This window comes from Mizuhopecten yessoensis, unplaced genomic scaffold (genome assembly GCF_002113885.1).
Source record: "Mizuhopecten yessoensis strain PY_sf001 unplaced genomic scaffold, ASM211388v2 scaffold9109, whole genome shotgun sequence".
NCBI lineage: Eukaryota > Metazoa > Mollusca > Bivalvia > Pectinida > Pectinidae > Mizuhopecten > Mizuhopecten yessoensis.
This window is the reverse complement of record NW_018407883.1, coordinates 1,995,529-2,012,774: the sequence shown is the minus strand read 5'-3', so window position 1 is coordinate 2,012,774 and position 17,246 is coordinate 1,995,529. Positions and strand designations below refer to the sequence as shown.

Here is a 17,246-nt window from a genome sequence, read left to right as displayed (position 1 = left end):
GTAATTCCTGACAATTTAATAATAATTTTATAAAAATACATTGTAAAACTTGATACCTAACATCTATTGGGCCGAAATAAAATGATGTGCGTTTTAGGTATCCCAACCTACCCTAGATTATCTTGCCAAACCTAGATAAGTTCGTCACCTATTGTATCCAAGAGTAACTTATAAACCAAACAAAGCCCATAGTCAACCGTTTAAATTCACGTTCTTCCTGTTTTGCGAATCTGAGGTAATTCCTGACAATTTGATAATAATTTTATAAAAAGACATTGTAAAATTTGATAGAAGCATCATTTTGATGGATTAAAATAAAGATAAAAATGAAACTATTTACCTACCGACCCCTCCTACTTTTTCATGCATGTTACATGAAACTTACCAATTTTGTTACTTTTGTTCTATAATCCTATAAAATGTACATATGATTCAGTTTAGCGCAGATTAACATTTTGGTCGAGGATTTTGGATTGTTTTTGTCTTCTGATTTGTTTTCTGAAATGTTTTCTTTTGTGTAAATTTCAAAAGATGTTTCATAACAAAAACCAGTCTAAATTCTTTTGGCTTGAACACCTGGTTAAAAATTGCTAAGTATATGTGTAAACATCAGGACTGAATAAACCTGTACTTTTCTAGGAAATGTGGCGATTTTACAAATGAGGTTTATAGAACAACCTGGGATGGAACCCCCAACATCATGTACTTGATGTTTGACAGTGCGTACGCAGACGATAAATCTCCTGGCACGGGTTTCAGTCTGACTGTTGAAGCTGTCGTACCAGGTATGTGTACCCCACGAAATCTGAATGCATCCTGTCAAAGGACATAACAGTCAAAATTGTTTTATCAATATGAAGCACTTGTTATATTGCTTTTAAACCCTGTAAGTTCGAACTAGGATTTCGTGTTTGATTCACGTAAAACAAGACATTGTAAATCTTGCAGCTGTGTCTAAACGAGATGTTATGTAAGGTACAACAAACGTATAATCTTGAAATAATTATTGATATATTTATACTTATTGATATGATATTTAAAACATTTGTATATAATAACATGATATTAAATATATTTATGTATATTGATATGATTTTATATATATTCAAAATATTGATATGATATTAATTACGTTTAGACAGTTGTGCGATCGCACAACGTTACACGATGTGTGCGCGATGTGCGACAATAAAAAATTGGAAGATCATTACTTGCGCACATATGTGCGCACGATGGACAAGCGTTGTGCGATAACAATCGTAGATGGTGTAAATTGAGGAATGGCTTAACAACATCTTCGGTTTCTTGTTTAAATATATAAACTTGGTTTTTAAGTATGATTCTATAATCTAGCTACATCTATAAGCTTATCTTTCTGTCTATACTTTCTGAAATTTAGAATGGTGTTTACATTAAGTTTTAAACGACCTTAATCGACACATGTACAATTACTACACAGTCCCGTATACGGTCTAACATAGTCGCTTTGTACAGGTACAATGTACCTGGACTGTAGTTTTCCTCACCCGGGGCACTTACGTAACTGGTCAAGGTGTGAAAATTCAGGGGAAGGGGAGTTATAGGCCAAACCGAATGCAACTAATAACAAATAATAACGTCTAGTTGTATTTTCAAAACGGTCATACGGTATCACATATCGGATCATGTCAAGCACAGGCTAGGTAAAACTACGATCACTTCATTAAATTGTTATTTACCTATTCTATTACCTTAGCGCCAAACTCATTCTTGACAGTATAATGATCACTGTAATACTGTGTCATTACATTGTAAAATTGTACATACTCTTAATTATTGTGATGAGAAATTACAGTAATATAACCAGTGTACATAATTGTATACGAACCTTCCGTATTTTTTTCATCCCGTAATATTAGTCAACAAATTGTTCCAAATCGCCCAGATGTGCGGAGAGAAAAGCACAACAGGGCGAACGATTGTTAAATCGCACAGTTGCGCCCGCTACGTATGGAGGATGTGCGGACGGTGTGTGCACGATGTATGCACGATCTGCGCACGCTATTTTTGTGCGTGGTGCGATCACAAAACTGTACAGTATATATTGATATGATATTAAATATATTTATATATATTTACAGGTTGTGCAAGTAGCCCGTGTGTACATGGATCGTGTCAGGATGACACTACAACTGAATTTAAATGTTTGTGCGAGGACGACTATGAGGGAGTCCACTGCGACCAGGTGAAAGGTAATGCTATCTTGTAAGACCTGTCCTTTCTTTATATCTGTCTTGTTTTGTCTGTTACATTATATAGAAGTACAAAAGCTGTTGGTTGACAACCCTTTTATAGGTATTTATTTACAATTTGACATTAATTTAATGCATCGTATTGTAAATATTGTCTTTGCTTTCTTGACATTTCATCTTTCTCGTGTGTCGCATTGTTTCTTATATTTCATTGTTCTGAATTGTTCAGATTTTGTTTCAATGTTGTTTTATAAACTTAGTTGACGCACTTGCATAGTGAAAGATAAAGAATTCCAGAAACTGTTTTTTGATAACCCTTTCACAAGATTTTGGTTACAATATTTGACATTGGTTCAATGCATGGTATTACAGAAGAAACGCTTGTCTCTCATTTCTCTTACGGATGAAATAAGTATGCTGCTGCAATTGTAGCCGCAGTAGTATTCCGTCTTTGCGTATTGCAGAGTTATCTTCTCTTGGGAGCAGGTATTGATTGTTACGTCACTTGTTTGTGAGAGTAACGTCATCAATTTTTGAGAAAACGACGTAATTTTCTCACACAAACCAATGACGTAACAATCAATACCTGCTCCCAAGAGAAGATAACTCTGCAATANAATTGTTACATGTACCGCTTTAATTGTTCGACATGGACTCCTTAAATAAATAGGCTCCAGGTAACTTATAGTTAAAAGACTATCATGGGCTTACGTAAAGGGTAAATACCATCACAAACAATGCTATGATGCTCAAGCTTCGTTTTTGCTACAATTGGTTGATAAGCACAGGGTACGTGCTGATCGTATATGTTGTCTGCCTGTAATTTGAATAAGGGAATTAGATTGTACATCACAACACTACAAAAACCGGAATTTTTCCTGTCGTTTCCAATTTAATAAATAATGCTTACATATCGTCTACACGTTGTGCGGTAAACAGAGGTCAATTGATCATCATGATATGATTCTAAGGTCAATGACGCCTCTTTATTAATATGACCATTACACGAATTAAAAGATTAAGTAAACTGTCAGAGACGGAAAATACTAAAAAGTCGGCAAACAAAAGATGCCGAATGATAAGGCTTCGTATACGTCTAAAATCTTTAGTTTTTTACATTCCTGAATTATCTTTAACATAGCTATTTTGATATCATAAGGTTTCTTAGTGTGGAGAACGAGATACTTTGATTGCATCGAAACATTTCTCTCTAACGGGTATCTAGTGATTTTAAACGCGAAACTGAATTCGAAATTCGATAGTCATATTTATCTCTATATACTTATTTGAAGATAAATAATCTGGTTTTGTATTACGTCTGATCGGATAAGCCTCTGTTTTTTCGGCAATCAAATTACTTTTTTAATATTCTGTTTCAATTAATGACGATGACAAATGACTATTAAGCAACATGGACATTTATATTTTTACTATTGAAAATAAAGCAATGCCTTGACTTGAAGAATTGTTACTGAACAAATGTTTTGTTTTCATATACGTTGTAGCCTCCGCTTCATTTTTCTGTGACTTTGAGAGTGCTGATACCTGTTTCTTCATAAACGATGACAAAAGTGGAATAGACATTTTTGACTGGACATGGCATACGGTAAAAATACATATAGCAATTTATAACAAATACTATAAAACATGGTTTCTCTAATTCGAATAATAAAGATGTACAATGTACATAACTTGAATTTTGAACGTTTGAATTTTCTACCTAAACATAATTGTATTGTTTTTAATTTTAGATGACCATTATGTTGGCGATGTTACGTTGCCCGAATCAAATAATCATAAAACTACATTTGTACCTGTGTTTGCAAGAATACGGTTCCGAAATTATAAATGCACTTATCCCAAAATTATAAAGTTGTATACATTCTTGTACAGTACTCAAATTATGAATGTGAAGAATAACGTATACCACCCAAATTTTACAAAAATGTAAATTATAAGTATTCGAATTTTAATATTTAATAGGTACTACATGTAAAACAGTACTCCCGTTTTACTTCGAATTTAAAATAAACTTGCTCATACTGTATTTGAAAATCAGGAATATCTGTATTTCCAAGCATATTTTGTTATTAACGTTTACAGACGTTATATCCGTATTTGAACTAAAACATTTCAATAACTTTTAGTAGTTTATCTCCTAGTTGGACATATGATTTACACTTCTGTTAAGGGAAAGATATCTCTGTATTACCATAGGGTAAACCCGGCGGGATTCCCCTGTCACGTCAACAATGGGGTAACCCCGGCGGGATTCCCCTGTCACGTCATCAATGGGATACACCCGGCGGCATTCCCCTGTCACGTCAACAATGGGGGAAGCCCGGCGGGATTTCCCTGTCACGTCAACAATGGGGCAAACCCGGCGGGATTCCCCTTTCACGTCACCAATGGGGTAAGCCCGGCGGGATTCCCCTGTCACGTCAACAATGGGGTACACCCGGCGGAATTTCCCTGTCAAGTCAACAATGGGGGACACCCGGCGGGATTCCCCTGTCACGTCAACAATGGGGCAAACCCGGCGGGATTCCCCTGTCACGTCAACAATGGGGCAAACCCGGCGGGATTCCCCTGTCACGTCAACAATGGGGTACACCCGGCGGGATTCCCCTGTCACGTCAACAATGGGGTAAACCCGACGGGATTCCCCTGTCACGTCAACAATACATTGGTGTCACGTCAGTAATTCTTTGACGTCACGTCAACATTAGCATATCATAGAGATTAACTCCGATCTGGATCGGAATTATTAAATTAACTTTTTTAGGAAACGAACATTTGTTTTTGAAGTGAAGAAAACAATACTCATTTCCTACTATTGGAATAAGTCTGAAAAATCTCAAACTTCGGGTTACGATATTTAAATGTCTGGTACTCGGCAAAGTCCAAGGCGAGAATTCAAGAACTGCATGGCTTTTATCACAAGCAGTCATTACTGATCTATTTAATACACATGTCTGCCCACAAGAAAATCATTATAGGCTTTATTGAAAAGTGTATAAAATTATTTTTTGACATCATTTTAACAATAAATGCACTGTTAGTATGTCTGTTATTTGTACTGTGGTTAAAACCGGGATTGTTCTATTCGTTAAATTCATCTAAAGAAACATAAATGTTTGAATGGTGTTATTTTTGTAATTAAATTATTGTTTGTTTAATACCATTCCTCTCAATAAAATGTTTATTTTCATGATGTTGAAACTGAGTGCATCCGTGTGATATTTCCCTATTTCATAATAATTGAACTTGTTTTCGTTTTTTACCAGGACAAAAAAAAAAGACAATTGATTAAGATTGTTAACACTGCCATAGCTATAGTTAATTTATTACTAAAGATGATCGAAATGTGGTGAACCATGAAAATATTTCATCAAATGATTCAAACTGAACGAACATTTTTAATCAAGGATATTGCATTGAACATTTATGTCTAAACATATTTTTAATAATTTGAAAAGATTATAACATGATGGACAACTACACCTTCGGCTAAAATGTCCAAAGTTTAAAAGGAACGTTTGCTTATATAAAATATATCATTTATACCTGTTCAGTGTGTGTTATTTGGTAAATATGTCTGTCGTGTGCCCAATCTCAGGGAAGTACGATATCCGCCGGTACTGGACCATCTAAGGCGTATAATGGTGATTACTACATGTATGCCGAGGTGTCCTATCGGGGAAAAGGAGAAAATGCCGCACTGCTGACTACTGAAGCTCTTCCCGGTAAGTCTCAATTGTTTTATCTTATTTGCACAAATGACACATTTTGACTTGGTTGCAGATGACAATTATCTTGGGCGTTTATGGTTGAAAATGTTATTCGTACATTAAAGTAGCTTTAATATACACCATTAAAATTGCGCCCTATATAACTTGTAAAGTTACTCTAAAGCGCTTTACAATATATGGATACTAGTATTAGTTTTAATCGTTTAGTAAAAAAGGCATACAAATCAAAATTAAACATAAAGTAAGAAGATAACTATCTCAATATATGAAGGGTATTGTGTACATGACGTCTGCTCAAAGAGCCTAAGCTTTTTTTAGGGGTTTTGATATTTTAGACTAATAACGCCGCATGCTTGCAAATTAATTTGACATAGAGCCGGGGAATGGTTTACAACTGGTGACGGTTAACAGTCAGATCGTGTCACTGTATCACACGATACCAGATATTAAACACCTGACCAGACAACGAGTGCGTCATGTTTGGATAAAACATGTTTCTCCTATAAGGATACGTTGTAACAGTGTATTTTAATTGTCACCAAACCAATTGATGCTAAACATTATTTAGATCTGATGTGATAGATACAAAGGTACTGCTATCTACACGTTTATCAGACAGAGAAGATGATAGTTATATTATTCCAAAATTATATTAGTCCAATGTAAATCATCCAGTTAGATAACACATCGAAAAGTATTTGTTACTGCACTATTTACATGTAGTGAATATTTAAAGGTAAACTAAACTGATATCTGATTCTGTCATCACGATACATATGTACGTAACTATCGACAGGCTCTTCAAATTCGTTTTCCATGACGCCGATTAGTAAACAGAAACATAAAACCAAATTGGCCGTTCTCCAACATCATGATAGTTCCTATCTCTCGTTGGTAACATTAACAGATCTCAGTTTATTTTATATACAATGTTTGTTGTAGCTGGTCTGTGGTGTCTGTCGTTTTGGTATCACATGTATGGAGCCGCTATGGGAAAGTTTGAGGTATTGGGAGCAACCGACGGCGCTGTATGGTGGAGCAGGTCCGTGGATCTAGGAGACCAATGGAACTACGCATCCATAGAAATGCAACTAAGTACAAAACAGAAGGTAGTGTTTAGGTCTAAATTGAACTTTTGTGATTTATAGGTGTCACAGTAGTTGTAGAACTACCATCATGAGCAAACTTGACAGTTAAACATCAAACTATAATACGTAACGGGCGGTCACCCATCCAACTAATGACCACACACGACATTGCTACACTAGAGAGCGGGTCCCCAGGTTATATAGAATTGGTGTAAAAGCTAGCTTGCCAGTAAGGCAATATTTTTCTCTCATATTACAAATCTGTTACAAATAGACCGGAATACCCTTCAATACAAACCGACGTTAAAAGAGAATAACACACACGTAAGACGTTCTTATTCTTTTCTTTTCAATTGAATAAGTATCCCATGCAGCAACAAGTAAGGTGTTTATCTTTTTGTTATGTGAAGTTTTTTTATTCTAACTTTTCTCGTTGCATTTATTTACTTAACTGAATCTATTTGGTATTATACAATCATCTGACCACAACAAGATCATACTCCAGAAGAATATATAGTAAATTTGTATGTTTTTATATAATATAAGGATCAGCTTTTCAGTTGATCGGAATCACCCGTGTACATTTACATACCTACATGTATATGTCTATTTTCTGCGTTTCCTATCTAAAATAACTATACTGCATCTCAACAGAAATAAGCATGTTGTAGTTAACGGTTATAACTTCTCCCGAAATTAAAAATTAAAAAATTGCATTCCTTGGATTTTGTGTAGGGTGGGTAATTAACATAATATATACATGATGGACTTAATTGTTAAAATCCAAAACAAAAATAGCTATGAATATTATTTTATATTATATTATGAAATATGTATAGCCTTATGTCCAATCTAATTGACATATGTACAATGTAAATAAACTATGTTGAAATTGAAAACAAAAAGAGGCACTTATAAAAGAAGTTAAATAACAGATATTATATACAAATTTATATGGTATTATTGTCAGAAATAGCAAATGTGTAATAAAACAATCTAGACATGGAATTAATTTCTGATTGAATTAAAACTTGCGATTACCTTTTAACAACACAGGTTGCACTTTTGGCAACAGTCGGAAATTACTTCCTGGGAGATATTGCTATCGACAATCTTCAGCTACAACAATGTGGTAGGTACATAACACATATCCGTCAGGTCCTGAATCAATTCAGATTAAAGTACTTACCAATATCAATATCAAATTCAAACTGAAAAGATCCAACCAGCATTTGTTTGTTCGGATCCAGTGCCAATATTGGATCATACTGTCGTTATTACTTATGAGACATATATAAAAATATTGGCGTATTTGTTTTGTTTTTCAGTATCACCTGTACATGACCGCTGTGATTTTGAAGTCGGAAATGAGTGCTTTTTAAGCCAAAGTCAGACGGATGACTTTGATTGGGTTGTTAATCAATCAGTACGTATTGCTCAAATTCGCGAACACCATAACCACTGGTCCACTGTAACCTCTGCTTTCTTGAAAAGCAAAAGGTCAAGAAAATCTAGCTTGCATCGTAAAGGAACGTGTGCTGTCAGGAATATAACTCCTTTGAATCATGTCACCAAACCGATCGAACTAGATGAATTTGGTCACACGATATGGTCCAGTTATATATGTTCAACACTGCATTATACAACAAACAAACATCAAACTACCATGTACAGATTTTAAACCTATTATTCATACAGCCATTCAAAAAGATAGGCAGCAACGCTGGTCTCTCGAGACCAGCAACAAACTTTTTAAAGTACAACCGAAACTTAAAACATCTGTTCCCAGTCGGAAAGATCGTAGAGAGGAAGTTGTCCTCTCTCGGCTCCGTACTGGGCACACGTATACTTCTATTTCTTAACTTTTAAAACGAGAAGATCCACGTTCATGCCACGCATGTGGCACTCCATTTACAGTGGAACATTATCTTATAGAATGATCCGATTTTAAACACAATCGTGATAATTCCTTTCGAGTCCCGGATATGAAAACTCTCTTCAGTTTCTATTTGAAAGACATCGGTCTATTCTATAGACTCTGATGCTTTTAAACCAACCTTACCCTCATTGACGTTATATGTATCACATAGTCCATATCATCTATTCCTTATCTCTGTCTTTTGTTAACCCCTTTTTTATTTTAGTTATTTACACATACAATGCGAATGCTTTTAGAAATATTCATTTTTATCTGATTTTATCTCCACTACTCACATGTTTGTTTAGAAAAAAAGACACCCTTGCCCTAAATGACCACAGTTGTCGATGGGCCGTTAAACGTGAACAAACAAACAAACAAGCATTACACAGTATTAACCAGTTAAATACTGCTCTGCTTATGAATATACTTGTCGCAGTTGTTATATATATTTCGGAGATTGTTAACTCTAATTCTGTAAGAGGAGTGGTAAAGGTGTCTGACATCTATAATCACCAGCCGTCCATCACTGCGTCGTGGTGGCCGAGTGTTTAAGGTGTCTGGCATCTATTATCAATAGCCCTCCATCACTGGGTCGTGGTGGCCGAGTGGTTAAGGTGTCTGACATCAATAATCACTAACCTTCCATCAATGGGTCGCGGTGGCCGAGGGGTAAAGGTGTCTGGCATCTATAATCACTAACCTTCCATCAATGGGTCGCGGTGGCCGAGTGGTAAAGGGGTCTGGCATCTATTATCACTAACCTTCCATCACTTGGCCGTGGTGGCCGCGTGGTAAAGGTGTCTGGCATCTATACTAACTATCCCCCCATCACTGGGTCGTGGTGGCCGAGTGGTTAAGGTGTCTGACATCTATTATCACTAACCTTCCATCACTGGGTCGGGGTGGCCGAGTGGTAAAGGTGTCTGGCATCTATTATCAATAGCCCTCCATCACTGGGTCGTGGTGGCTGAGTGGTAAAGGTGTCTGGCATCTATTATCACTAGCCTTCCATCACTGGGTCGTGGTGGCCGGGTGTTTAAGGTGTCGGGCATCTATTATCACTAACCTTCCATCACTTGGCCGTGGTGGCCGCGTGGTAAAGGTGTCTGGCATCTATTATCAATAGCCCTCCATCACTGGGTCGTGGTGGCGGAGTGGTTAAGGTGTCTGACATCTATAATCACTAACCTTCCATCAATGGGTCGTGGTGGCCGAGTGTTTAAGGTGTCTGGCATCTATTATCACTAGCCGTCCATCACTGGGTCGTGGTGGCCGAGTGGTAAAGGTGCCTGGCATCTATTATCACTAACCTTCCATCCCTGGGTCGTGGTGGCCGGGTGTTTAAGGAGTCTGGCATCTATTATCACTAACCTTCCATCCCTGGGTCGTGGTGGCCGGGTGTTTAAGGTGTCGGGCATCTATTATCACTAACCTTCCATCACTGGGTCGTGGTGGCTGAGTGGTAAAGGTGTCTGGCATCTATTATCAATAGCCCTCCATCACTGGGTCGTGGTGGCCGAGTGGTAAAGGTGTCTGGCATCTATACTAACTATCCCCCCATCACTGGGTCGTGGTGGCCGAGTGGAAAAGGTGTCTGGCATCTATAATCACTAGCCCTCCATCAGTGGGTTGTGTCTATATGGGCAGTCGCCAGGTACTCACCGCAGGTCGGTGGTTCCTTCCCGGGTCCACTGGTTTTTCTCCACCACCAATATCTTGGACATACTAAAATGACCATAGCTACTAAAAGGACGTAAAGCACAACCAAACAAACTACTAACAAAGTTGTATGTCCATTAACAACAGGGTGATACTCCGTCACCAAAGACTGGGCCGACTTCTGCGCAGGAAGGTAGCCATTATGCCTTCATAGAGGCTTCAGGTCCATTCATATCTGATATGGCAGTCCTACGCTCAGCATCAACATATCCAGGTAATACACCGACTATGTCATACATTACGATAGATAATACTAAATTGTGGCATTTAAAGTAGTTTTTATAAATAATGGCAAATTAATTGAACTGATTCAATAATTGTATACGCAATTGGAAATACGCTTTAAGAAACCTGTTTGAATATGATGGACGATTTGGAATGAGTTTGGATGAAGATACTCAGTATTTCAATTGCTTTGCTATATTTGCATGCGGGAGGTTACATTTGATGTTTGATTTTGGACTGAAAGTTTATAGAAAAGTCTATCTCTCCCTTTTGTTTTTATAAATAAGACATCACATGTTCCAATAATGAGAATTATTGTCTTTCTTTATGTTATGTAATCCGGTTTTTAGAATATAGATAAAACCTAAATGTGTAAACTGTCATACCTTCTGTTTCATATTAAGCCGGAGAGTACTGTCTGACTTTTTACTATAATATGTACGGTAAAAAGATTGGAGCGTTAGATGTGTCAACACTACCGGAGTCCTCTGATATAGAAAGTGTTTTCCTCAAGACGGGAGATCAGGGACAGCAGTGGAATCAGGGAGTTGTGTCTTTGGACGAAAGTGAACAATTTAACGTGAGAATATATAATTTCTGTTTATCTGTAGATATATCTAATACATATGTATGCTACTGCCATATTTAACTAAAGTTGTCATGTAATACATGTAGTACAGAGGGGAGGTAATACAAACACACACTGAGTTTGCAAATAAACATTTACGTACTTCAGTTTTACCAGGAAACTCAGTTATCGTTTATTATAGTCGGAGTATATTGTTGGGTTGAGCCTTTGTATTCAGGAGTTCAATTATTATCATTAAAAATGAATTTGATTTGCTAGACAGCTGTGTCCTACTGTCAATTTTGACCAGATTACATGAAATTGTATCATACAAATAAAAATAATTTATTAAAACAATTAGTGTCAAGCGATAAAGTTTTCCTTAGAGAGACAAGGAGTAAGATAGCCTGATTTAAGCCTGAACTTTTTACTTAAATCTGAACACCAGCCTTTTCCCTAAAATAAAGACTTTAATCCAGCTTACTACAAATCAATATACTTTCACCGATTTGAAATGATCTCTGATTGAATTAACAACAATATAAAATCATTATAATGTACTTACCTGAAGTTAAAGCAGGTCATTTACTGCATAGGTACACCGCGATACTTCCGGCTTTGTATAAAATCATTATAATGTACTTACCTGAAGTTAAAGCATGTCATTTACTGCATAGGTACACCGCGATACTTCCGGCTTTGCATAAGACACAGAGAACTATGTCTTTATTTGGGTGAAAACACACTGAACATATCTTTGTATCGGCAATGACACAGAGAATCATGTCTTTATATCAGTTATGACAGGGTGAACGTATCCTGTTATTGGTAATGGCACAGTGAACGTGTCTCTATATTGGTTATGACACTGAACGAATCTTAATATGGGATGTGACAAAGTGATCATGTCTTTATATGGTTATATTGGTTATGACACAGTGACGTGTCTCTATATTGGTTATGACACAGTGACGTGTCTCTATATTGGTTATGACACAGTGAACGTGTCTCTATATTGGTTATGACACAGTGAACGTGTCTCTATATTGGTTATGACACAGTGAACGTGTCTCTATATTGGTTATGACACAGTGAACGTGTCTCTATATTGGTTATGACACAGTGAACGTGTCTCTATATTGGTTATGACACAGTGAACGTGTCTCTATATTGGTTATGACACAGTGAACGTGTCTCTATATTGGTTATGACACAGTGAACGTGTCTCTATATTGGTTATGACACAGTGAACGTGTCTCTATATTGGTTATGACACAGTGAACGTGTCTCTATATTGGTTATGACACAGTGAACGTGTCTCTATATTGGTTATGACACAGTGAACGTGTCTCTATATTGGTTATGACACAGTGGACGTGTCTCTATATTGGTTATGACACAGTGAACGTGTCTCTATATTGGTTATGACACAGTGAACGTGTCTCTATATTGGTTATGACACAGTGAACGTGTCTCTATATTGGTTATGACACAGTGAACGTGTCTCTATATTGGTTATGACACAGTGAACGTGTCTCTATATTGGTTATGACACAGTGAACGTGTCTCTATATTGGTTATGACACAGTGAACGTGTCTCTATATTGGTTATGACACAGTGAACGTGTCTCTATATTGGTTATGACACAGTGAACGTGTCTCTAGATTGGTTATGACACAGTGACGTGTCTCTATATTGGTTATGACACAGTGACGTGTCTCTATATTGGTTATGACACAGTGACGTGTCTCTATATTAGTTATGACACAGTGCACGTGTCTCTATATTGGTTATGACACAGAGAACGTGTCTCTATATTGGTTATGACACAGTGACGTGTCTCTAGATTGGTTATGACACAGTGAACGTGTCTCTAGATTGGTTATGACACAGTGAACGTGTCTCTATATTAGTTATGACACAGTGCACGTGTCTTTATATTGATTATCATTCAGTGACGTGTCTCTATATTGGTTATGACACAGTGAACTTGTCTTTATATGTGATATTACACAATGACCATGTCAAGTTTTCTCGACATTTCAGTTACTATTTACTGCCATAAGAGGAGCGTCCTACACCTCTGATATAGCCCTCGACAACATCACCTTTACCTCGGATAGATGTGGTGAGTTATTGTAACAGTGGATGGAACGAAGTGGTTAATCCCGTTATATTATGTTAAGACACTTTCGACTCTATGCATACGCAGAGAATACATGAAGATTGTTATCGTTAAATATATTACATGTATCGCTATAAACCGGAAAATGTTCGATGCAGTAAAATTTTCGCCTTTTTTCGCCCACCTTAATGAGAGCAATTTCTGTATTACAGGGAATATAAGTAAACAACATAATATACATAGTTATTTTGCGAAAATTTAAACTGGCAGAAAATTGAGTTTATAGGAGAAGGACGTAAGTATGACTGGGCGAAAATTTCCTGGTGCACAGTGTCTTACTTATTTGACGTCACTAGATTGATTTTAAATTGAATCAATTTAAAAAAAGTCATATTTACAAAAATAAAACGAATAGAAATATGAAATATGATGTGGTTTCGGAAGTTGTCTACAGTTTTCAATCCTATGACTTTGGTTTTTATATTTTCAATTTTGTTGATAATCTAAATAGAAGGGGTTCAAATTTTTTACTAATCAGATGTTACGCTAATGAGATTGATACAACTGACTCCAAGTATGGTCTGTTTAGGATGTCTATCGAACCCCTGCCTGAATGGAGGTACGTGTCTTTCAAACTCAAACATGCAGACCGGATATGAATGCACCTGCCCATCTGGACTAAGTGGTGGGATATGTGAAGACGTGTCAGGTAAATCAGTAGATAACTGTTATAATATATATTAATTCTGATCAACTGAGCTTCCTGATCAGCAGTTGATCCTTTGCGTAGTCCTACAATAGATTACAGATATCTCAACAATTAAAATAATGCAACTGAAGGCCACTTAATGTGTAAAAACCACAACGGAATCATAAATTGCTTTCACTCCTATTCCGACTTTGCGTATCGCAGAGTGATCTTCTCTTGGGAGCAGGTATTGCTTGTTACGTCACTTGTTTGTGAGAGAAACGTCATCAATTTTTGAGAAAACGACGTAATTTTCTCGCACAAACCAATGACGTAACAATCAATACCTGCTCCCAAGAGAAGATAACTCTGCAATACGCAAAGACGGAATAGTGCACGGATCCTTAAAACTATCGTTAAACCTTTAACGAGTTGCCGGGTTTTTTATGTTATGGAAATGTATCTAAAACATGTAAACGCACGTGTGTATCGATTGACCTTATTACAGTGGATACGACATTGACGTGCACTTTTGAAGATAATGCCGTGTGCTTCCTACAACAGTCCCGGGACGACAGCTTCGACTGGACCACTAGAGAGGTACACTTGATGTCCTTGAACTCAAAAATGTCTGTAACGTTATTTACCCTTACTCCCAAAACCACTATAGTTATAGTCACTCCAACAATCGCTATAGCTATTAAATTCCTATAACCACTACAAGTTTCATCACTCCCACAACCACTATAAGTTACCTCACTACTACAACCACTATAATTTTCCTCACTCCAATAACCACTATAAGTTTTTGCACTTACGACTCATTGGGTACATCTGCCAGGAGTCGGTAAACGTTTTTACCTCTTAGATTCTAAACCGCTTGTTAGTGGTCAATATTTCAATTTTTAGGTCACATAACAATGCTTTACGGCTTCATCTGCAGTTGTGACGGCATGGTTCATTGCAAATATTTCCGCTATAAGATACAGAAATAACATATTTTTCCAAAGAACATGTGTTTTTTCAGGCATTATTTAATTAATTGACCCAAGTTAAATAAACATAATATCCAACAAACACCCGTTATGGAACTTATATACACCAGACGCCAGTTGTCAAACACACGACGGTATGAATGATTTTGTATATACAGAACGTGTATGCTTATAGCGTATAATAAGCGACTTCGATTTTATTTTGCTAAATCAAAAATATTTAACACCTTTGCGTACAAAAGCATCACTAGTCATTTATCTGATAAAGGTTTCAGGGTACGTATCGTACTATGTAGTCATCGAAATATCACACATAGGGTATGTATCGTACTACATTTTTTTTGTATGTAGTCATCAAAACGTCACACATAGGGTACGTATCGTACTATATAGTCATCAAAACGTCACACATAGGGTACGTATCGTACTATGTAGTCATCAAAACGTCAGACATAGGGTACGTATCGTACTATGTAGTCATCAAAACGTCACACATAGGGTACGTATCGTACTATGTAGTCATCAAAACGTCACACATAGGGTACGTATCGTACTATGTAGTCATCAAAACGTCACACATAGGGTACGTATCGTACTATGTAGTCATCGAAACGATACACATAGGGTACGTATCGTACTATGTAGTCATCAAAACGACACACATAGGGTACGTATCGTACTATGTAGTCATCGAAATATCACACATAGGGTACGTATCGTACTATGTAGTCATCGAAACGTCACACATAGGGTTCGTATCGTACTATGCAGTCATCAAAACGTCATACATAGGGTACGTATCGTACTATGTAGTCATCAAAACGTCACACATAGGGTTCGTATCGTACTATGTAGTCATCAAAACGTCACACATAGGGTACGTTTCGTACTATGCAGTCATCGAAACACATAGGGTACGTATCGTACTATATAGTCATCAAAACGTCACACATAGGGTACGTATCGTACTAGTCATCGAAACATCACACATAGGGTTTGTATCGTTCAAGCCATCGAATCGTCACACATAGGGTACGTATCGCACTAGTCATCGAAACGTCACACATAGGGTACGTATCGTACTAGTCATCGAAACATCACACATAGGTTTTGTATCGTTCAAGCCATCGAATCGTCACACATAGGGTACGTATCGCACTAGTCATCGAAACGTCACACCTAGGGTCCGTTTCGTACTACTCATCGAAATGTCACCCATAGGGTTCGTATCGTTCAAGTCATCGAATCGTCACACATAGGGTTCGTATCGTACTATGTAGTCATCAAAACGTCACACATAGGGTACGTATCGTACTATATAGTCATCAAAACGTCACACATAGGTTTCGTATCGTACTATGTAGTCATCAAAACGTCAACAATAGGGTACGTTTCGTACTATGCAGTCATCGAAACCCATAGGGTACGTATCGTACTATATAGTCATCAAAACGTCACACATAGGGTACGTATCGCACTAGTCATCGAATCTTCACACATAGGGTACGTATCGTACTAGTCATCGAATCTTCACACATGGGGTTCGTATCGTTCAAGTAATCGAATCGTCGTCACATAGGGTACGTATCGTTCAAGTAATCGAATCGTCGTCACATAGGGTACGTATCGTACTAGTCATCGAAACGTCACATATAGGGTTCGTATCGTTCAAGTCATCGAATCGTCACACATAGGGCACGTATCGTACTAGTCATTGAAACGTCACACATAGGGTACGTATCGTACTTGTCATCGAAACGTCACACATAGGGTTCGTATCGTTCAAGTCATCGAATCGTCACACTTAGGGTACGTATCGTACTAGTCATTGAAACGTCACACATAGGGTACGTATCGTACTTGTCATCGAAACGTCACACATAGGGTTCGTATCGTTCAAGTCATCGAATCGTCACACTTAGGGTACGTATCG

General features: G+C 37.2%; 1 protein-coding gene across 2 annotated transcripts in view; it reads left to right on the top strand.

Annotated features, from left to right (window-relative positions):
- Positions 1–17,246, top strand: part of LOC110457377 — a 69,780-nt gene that overhangs the window by 47,423 nt on the left and 5,111 nt on the right. For both annotated transcript variants that reach the window (XM_021508624.1, XM_021508623.1), the window contains exons 13-24: positions 640–785; positions 2,121–2,231; positions 3,737–3,837; positions 5,851–5,977; positions 6,926–7,092; positions 8,128–8,203; positions 8,400–8,497; positions 10,799–10,925; positions 11,341–11,516; positions 13,552–13,633; positions 14,220–14,339; positions 14,827–14,918. In XM_021508624.1, the coding sequence (XP_021364299.1) occupies positions 640–785; positions 2,121–2,231; positions 3,737–3,837; positions 5,851–5,977; positions 6,926–7,092; positions 8,128–8,203; positions 8,400–8,497; positions 10,799–10,925; positions 11,341–11,516; positions 13,552–13,633; positions 14,220–14,339; positions 14,827–14,918 (1,423 nt within the window). The remainder of the gene's footprint in view (positions 1–639; positions 786–2,120; positions 2,232–3,736; positions 3,838–5,850; positions 5,978–6,925; positions 7,093–8,127; positions 8,204–8,399; positions 8,498–10,798; positions 10,926–11,340; positions 11,517–13,551; positions 13,634–14,219; positions 14,340–14,826; positions 14,919–17,246) is intronic.